We start from the raw sequence: 6,724 nt of genomic DNA, 5'->3' as shown, positions 1-6,724 counted from the left end.
CCACTTTTCGGTAATGGAAATTTCTTGTCCTTTTTATGTTCTAACAAATGAAGCGTATGCCTCTGAATGCTACCCAAGTCTGGCCCTGCCACGAGGAGAGCAAGTCTGCCCAGGAGTAGCGGCAAACAACAAGCACTTATATGTCGCGTCCCGTTCTTTAAAAAGGTGTGTGCATACATATGCTGATATATGTCGAAGGCTCTCTTGAGGTGCCCAGAAATGGACGTCAGAGTTTTGTTACTCAGGAAGGGCACCTTGTTCAGGTTCACCAGCTCGTACAAATCTTCGATGTCTCCTTTGCCAGGCTTGCGGTAGAATTTTCGAAAATTCTTGAAGATGGCGGCCTGTAGGGGGTGGTGGTAAAGAGAGGCCGTAAAAAGAGGCGGTAAAAACAGGCCGTAAAAAGAGGCCAAATGAGTGTGCTATGCACGTTTCTCCACAATCGGCCCACTTACATTGCGGAAGTTGGAAGACAGGTACGCATTAATCGAGTTGATAATGTAAAGCGACTCGCCATATATATTAACGATAAACAAAATGGAGATGGCGGAAAAAATAATAATGGAGAAAATAATGATGAGCACAGTAAGGAGGTCATTCATGTAGTGCCTGTAAAAGTACACGTAATCGAAAGAAAATTGGCGACACCATTTGGTGTAATACTTTTTACTCAAGGAATAAAAATAGGCACTCCATATAGCCTTGACAATTTTATAAGAGAAAAAAAAAAAATAAATAAAGGCCCCAATGGTTAGTAAAAACTCTTTGTATTTGAAAAAGAATTCTCGTAAAATGTAAAATAGGATCAATCTGTGTAGGACGAGGAAATATATTTCACTGGCATTCCTTTGTTCATAATTTTCCAAGTCGTTTGTTAAATTTTCCTTTTTTTCTCCCTTTTCTCCTCTTTTGTATATGGGCTTAATTAGGAGCATGAACATGTACAGGTAAATGTCTAATTCCTTTTTCACGTTCTTTACAATTCTGTGTAGCTTTTTTTTGTATTTATTCGATATGCTTCCTTGGGTGATGAAGTCAGGCCTCCTTTTTGTTTTATCAAATTCTTTCACATGGCTGCTCTGTGCGTACGTACTCAGTGTGCTGTCTGGTGTGCACAGATTCAACTGATCGCGTTGTTGAAGCGGTTGCAGTGAATGCGGCGTCTCGCCGAAGGGGACGGCCTCCCGTGCAGCGCACTCTGCAGCGCCCACATCGTCACTCTCCCTCCTCTGCGATATCACCCCCTTTGCCTTCCTCCTTTTCCGCAGAAATTTCTTCCGCAACACCTCAGACAGCTTCACCTTCACATGGTGCAAGGGGATGGACACGATAAAAGCCCAAAACAGGGAGTAAAAATAATACTTCAGAATTATGTAGTTGTAGTACACGCACAGTACGAGCAGAATGCCTGCAGGGGGGGTGGTGCGAAGTTATAAGGGATGATGTGAAGTAGACGGTGGCGTGCCTCCATGCTCCTCCAACATGCAGAGCCTTTTGGGGGTGGAAAGGGGGGCCATCGCGACAGATGCTCACCTATGAGGTACACAATGAAGTGGACGATGGCTTTCTCCGTCTCGTCCTTGAACAAATTGCCCTTATTCATTTTCCTGATTCATCGTGTTAGTGGTGATGGAGGGGAAGTCGCTCAGGGCGACACGGAAAGCAGTGAAAAGACGAAGCGACAAAAAAGGCATCCAGGGGACACACCAACCGTCGGGCGGCAAGCACGTTGGACGACGCTTCTCACACATTGGAGGCAGCGCCGGTGCGTCCACCGCGGTCCATCAAGTCTGCATCATATCATGGTACTTTGTCAGGTGATGTGCAAGCGAAGATATAAAGTGGGAAAAGAACCACTATGAATGACTACTTAAAAAAAAAAAAAAAACAAAAATGAATGCTGTTCCCCAAACTGGTTTACACTTAAAAGGGGGGGACAAAAAAAAAAAAAATTCTCAAAAGTGCTGCATTCTTGAAAATAAAAAAAATATAAGTGGAGGGGAGAACAAAAAAAGTGGCACTAATTTTTTTTTTTCTCGTCCCGCCTCAGGAGTGTTTTATCCTTTTTTTTTTTATTCCCCATTACACACAAGGTGCGAAACGAAAATGTGCACGAGGGAGATATACACCTGTGCTGCAGTGTGATTGCCGACGACTCGTGCAGGTTTGCTTGGGACGGGGAGAGGTGTATACGCCCCGCCTGCATTTTTTTTCTGGACCAACGCAATGTGGTGAATAACAACAGGTGTGACAATCCGTTAAGGCAGAAATTATGAAAGGCGTTTGGGAGGCAGGAAATATGCTGCAGGTGGATCAGCAGTTGCGAAAAGATTTTATGCAAAGGGGGGGACTTGTGAGGAGGAACGGGTCGCACAACAGGAACGAACAGAACTGTACAAACGTTGAGGCCAACACCCGGGAGGGGGAAGAAGAGAAAAATAGGGAAACTCACTCAGATTAAGATCATGGGGACGACCCGTGCTGCATCCCTACTGCCCTATATCATCCTCACGCACACCGCGGCTTCGCCACTGTTGTTGCGCACGGGTTAACGTAGTGTCGCCTGGCTCTTCACGAGGCTTCTCAATTCACTGCAGAAGTAGCTGCTTGGAAGCAACCACCTATTAGAAGTACCCCCCGTGCGGCATGCAGCACAACCGAACCTGCGAAAACCCCGTGACTCATTAATGAAACTTGTAGGGAATACAAAGAAGGCCCTCGTGGTAAACCTCTACTTCCTAAGTATGGATCGAACGTCCAAGTACCTCTCCAAGGAGAGGGGGAAGAAGATATGCATAACGTATGAACATGAGCCGAATGGAAGTACCATCAGGCGGGTGGGGGTAGTAGAACCTGGCTCGACATTAAAGCGGGAGGCGACTAAGGGGGAGACAAATGCACATTTTGTGAAGGGAGTATATCCCAAAGTGGAAAAGAAGCAGCTACCCCCCCCTGTAGGGGGACAGATTCGAAATGGGCGAACAGAACGAAGGGGTAAGCAGGCCAGCCAGGATGGCAAGCGAGGTACCAAGCGGGTGACCGTAAAGAAGCATGAATTGAGGAAGGTTGATGGTGAGCTTAGGAGGAAGCTTGTTAAGGTGATGGGGGGTTCAGCTCGTGGTGAGAGTACGGTGAAGTTGGAGGGGCAAGGCGGTGATGATCACGCCGCTTCCCCCCAGGAGGAGGACAAGATGGCGCACTTCCTCCGGACATACGAGAAGATTAGCGAAATGCGCAAGCATATTGTGGCGCCGGTGGACAAGTACGGTTGCCACATGTTAAGTGACAAAGCGGAAAGTGCAAAGGTCTATCGGTTCCAAACGTTAGTCTCGTGTATGCTGTCCACAAGGACGAGGGACGAAAACACCGCCATGGCCATGGAGAAATTAAAAGCACACGGACTCACAGTACACAACATGCTAAAGACATCTGAAGAGGAATTACAAAAATTAATACAAGCGGTAGGTTTTTACAAAATTAAAGCTAAACAAATAATTCAGATTAGCCAAATATTGAGGGACAAATATAATTACGACATTCCACACACACTGGAGGAGTTGTTGCAACTGCCAGGCATCGGGCAGAAGGTGGCTCACCTGATTTTACAGACTGCGTTGAATACACATGAAGGGATAGCTGTGGACATACACGTGCATAGGATTTCTAACCGCTTGAATTGGGTATGCACGAAAAACGAGTCAGGTACGCAATGCAAGTTGGAGAGTTTTGTCCCCAAGGCTCTGTGGTCTGAGTTAAATAAAACCCTCGTTGGGTTTGGCCAGGTGGTGTGCAAGGCGAAAAGCCCGCATTGCAACATGTGTGCTGTGACGGATTCCTGCAAATACTACCAGGACACCCGAGGAGGGAAAGCGGCCCTTGGCTCGGAGTAAGACACATAGAGCTGCATAGCACCACATTGTGATGAGTGTTAAGTTGTATTTGGTTTTTTCTTATGCAGAGCTTTTTTTTTTTTTTTTACAAACTGTTCCGAAAAATTCACCCGCATTTTTAACCGAATTAGCTCATGCCCAGCAAGGGTATCCCCCCCCCCCCCCCCACTGTTGGCACAAGTCCGTTTATTGCATGACGCAGATGGCCGCCTATTCTTTTTGTACTTTTTTTTGTTTTTTCATTCGTGTAGTTTGTAATGTGTATGGGCAACGTTCAGCAGAGTTGACGAAAGGTTCATCTTAAAAATTAAAAATTAAAAAAAAAAACACACGGGCGGCGAAAGTGCCACAGCAAACGGGCACCCTTGCATAAGTCAACTTACGCCCATGTGGTCTTAATTAATAAAAGGGAACTAATGAGAATAGACCAAATGGAACACGCACACAAAAAAAAATATATACATATATATATATGTATAATGCAGCACGGTTATTAATAAATGTGACTGCTTCAAAACGTGCAGTGAGACAAAAGAGAATGCGGACAGAGGGAAGGAATGACCAAGGCAAACACGAAGAGACAAATGTGGACAGACAAACAAAATGATAATCACCACGTACGCGTGACGTGGCGTCGCGTCTTGGGCTCACTGCTTCACGAGGGAGAGCGCGCGCCAGCCGGGCAGGATCCATACCTTCAGGTTGCTAAAGAGGGGGAAAAGTTGGGAAGCGGTGGGGAGGCGGTGAAAAGGGCGCGAAAAGGCGGTTAATGCGCTGCTACGCCGCCGCCACGCTGGCGTCGTGTGTGTGCTGCCCGGGCGACCCACCTGAAGGTCCGAATCCGCTCGTACATGTCGAACGAGATGAAGAGGTCGTTGCTCCAGAGGCAGTACAGCGAATGCAAGTGGTTCTTGTGCAGCACGTGTATAAGGTCGTCGCCCTCCTCCTTATCTGCATTGGAAGTCAGTTGCGTCCTGCCCTTTACAAGTTTGCGAAATAGCTCATTGTCCAGGTAGTCAGTGGGTTTGTACTCTCGAGTGAAGAACAACCCAAGTTGCAACACTCGAATATTATTTTTTTTTATCTGCTCAATGAAGCATGTAAATATGGTTATGCACTGAGCTCTGTTTAGCTTGTCGGTGTATAAAAGTTTGCTCAGGATTATATCCTTTAGGTTCGTCATTTTTCCAACGAAGGGGAGAAGTTCATCTCCTCTTACTTTTACGTCCAACACCAGCCGTTCTAGGTGCTCAAACTGATTCGCCAAATGAAGCCGTTGCTGTTTCCATATATGTGAGCGGGCCGCAATTGCGTGAAGGTTATCCGGGGGGTCGTCTACCTCGTGAGCGATGCCCTCACCATCCTCCTGTCCATGATTATACCTTCCATTTTGACTGTCTGCTTGCCCATGTCCGTAGTACCGATTGTACAAAAAAAGGTCGCTGAACTCAAAGTCCCAATCGGAGAGGTCCACGGGAGACTGGCTGCACTGGTTAGCAGCGCTGTCCAGCGGAGAAGTCATTCCATGGGCACTATCATCAGCATGCTCATGTGTATCGTTCGAGACGTCTTCCTTCTGCGGCATGGTCGCCTTCCCGCTTAACAGACTGGAGACCATGGGATGGACCCCCTCAAAAATATAATTGTTATTTTTTTTTCTACAGTATAGACGCAGATCTGTTAAGCGTGGGAAATTCTTGAAGGCGAGATTAATGGTAGGCTCTGCACGTGTGTTTTCATGAATTGATAAAAACAAGGACAAGGTATTCACAAAATGTTTGTGGAATGTGTTCAAAAAATTAAACTTAAAAATGTCCACATCTAGGAACCGTACATCTATATGATCCCATGCATATTTTGTGTGAAAGGCTTGGTAGAAGGATCTACTTAACAATCTGCAGCTCCATCTTTGGGAGAATGGCATGAAGGACAGGATGTTGCACACTGTGTCGCTGCTTTGGAGTCGTCCTTCTTTGTGTGCGTTCTGTTGTGGTGTCACCACGCGCTCCGCGAGCTCCGCACGTGTCCCACGGCCAATTGCTGCAGTGCTGTCCATGTCTTCCCCAATCGCAGCGCACATTTGTACACCTACCCGCGCGTGCTTATCAAATACTTCATCCCACGGCAAAGTTCTTTTTCTCCCTTTAGCTGCAGAAACGGCATCCTCACTGGTGCCCATGTTTGGCCAGCTGTCCCGCCCATACACTGTTCTCGTACTAGTGCCTCTGCGTGGGGAGTGTATATGCTCTGTCCGCACACCAGTGCGTCTTTGTTCCCACGTCTACGTAGAGGGAGGGAGCCACGTACCAAATGCTCACGCAAAAAAAAAAAAAAAATGTAAAACACAAAGTTTGGAGTACAAAAAAAGGAGGTCGACTCCCCGCGCAGCAGCCAAATGTGTATCAACCCAGTGATGGTGCGAAGTTCCCACGGATGTGCATCCGCGTGGGAATCCTCGTAACCGCTGGCATCTATTGCAGGGGTGCTGACTCCCCTTGCAGTGTCCCCCTGCTCCAAAAATGGGGTATAGGACTCAGAGCAAATTAAAAATGGAAAGGGGTAGACTGTTTCACCAGCGCAGTAGGCAAAGTGCTCATTCTACACCTTCACTTTAGCGGTGCATCAAAGATACTGCTGTTGGAATTAAAAAGTTGAAATCTCGGAAGGGAGACTCCCCTGTCTGCAATTTGCAGATCCACAATCGGGGTGAGCAAGAAACGGACCCCGTGGGGCGACGTCAGAGGCAAGGTTTGCGCAAAGCAGACCGATACAGTGCTGTATTATTCGACCTTGTTGTTTGCTTTTTTTTTTTTTTTTTTTTTTTTTTTTTTTTT

General features: G+C 46.8%; 3 protein-coding genes across 3 annotated transcripts in view; 1 reads left to right on the top strand and 2 right to left on the bottom strand.

The window, feature by feature from the left end:
* The window catches only part of AK88_03392 (uncharacterized protein), a gene marked incomplete at both ends in the record, with an annotated part of 1,709 nt that extends 106 nt beyond the window's left edge, over positions 1-1,603 (bottom strand). Inside the window, 3 exons of the mRNA XM_012481009.1 lie at positions 3-344; positions 456-1,408; positions 1,534-1,603. Coding sequence (XP_012336432.1) covers positions 3-344; positions 456-1,408; positions 1,534-1,603 — 1,365 coding nt within the window. The remainder of the gene's footprint in view (positions 1-2; positions 345-455; positions 1,409-1,533) is intronic.
* A 1,084-nt stretch (positions 1,604-2,687) lies between these two features.
* Positions 2,688-3,890, top strand: AK88_03391 (endonuclease III; the record flags this gene model as incomplete). Its single annotated transcript, XM_012481008.1, has 1 exon — positions 2,688-3,890. The coding sequence occupies one exon, from the start codon at positions 2,688-2,690 to the stop codon at positions 3,888-3,890; it is 1,203 nt and encodes a 400-aa protein (XP_012336431.1).
* Positions 3,891-4,537: 647 nt separating this feature from the next.
* Positions 4,538-6,069, bottom strand: AK88_03390 (uncharacterized protein; the record flags this gene model as incomplete). The annotated part of the gene is made up of 2 exons (XM_012481007.1): positions 4,538-4,595; positions 4,718-6,069. The coding sequence occupies 2 exons, from the start codon at positions 6,067-6,069 to the stop codon at positions 4,538-4,540; spliced, it is 1,410 nt and encodes a 469-aa protein (XP_012336430.1).
* Positions 6,070-6,724: the final 655 nt, after the last annotated feature.

Source organism: Plasmodium fragile (genome assembly GCF_000956335.1).
Source record: "Plasmodium fragile strain nilgiri unplaced genomic scaffold supercont1.38, whole genome shotgun sequence".
NCBI lineage: Eukaryota > Apicomplexa > Aconoidasida > Haemosporida > Plasmodiidae > Plasmodium > Plasmodium fragile.
Note: the sequence above shows the minus strand (reverse complement) of the source record. Positions and strands in the feature narration are given on the sequence as shown.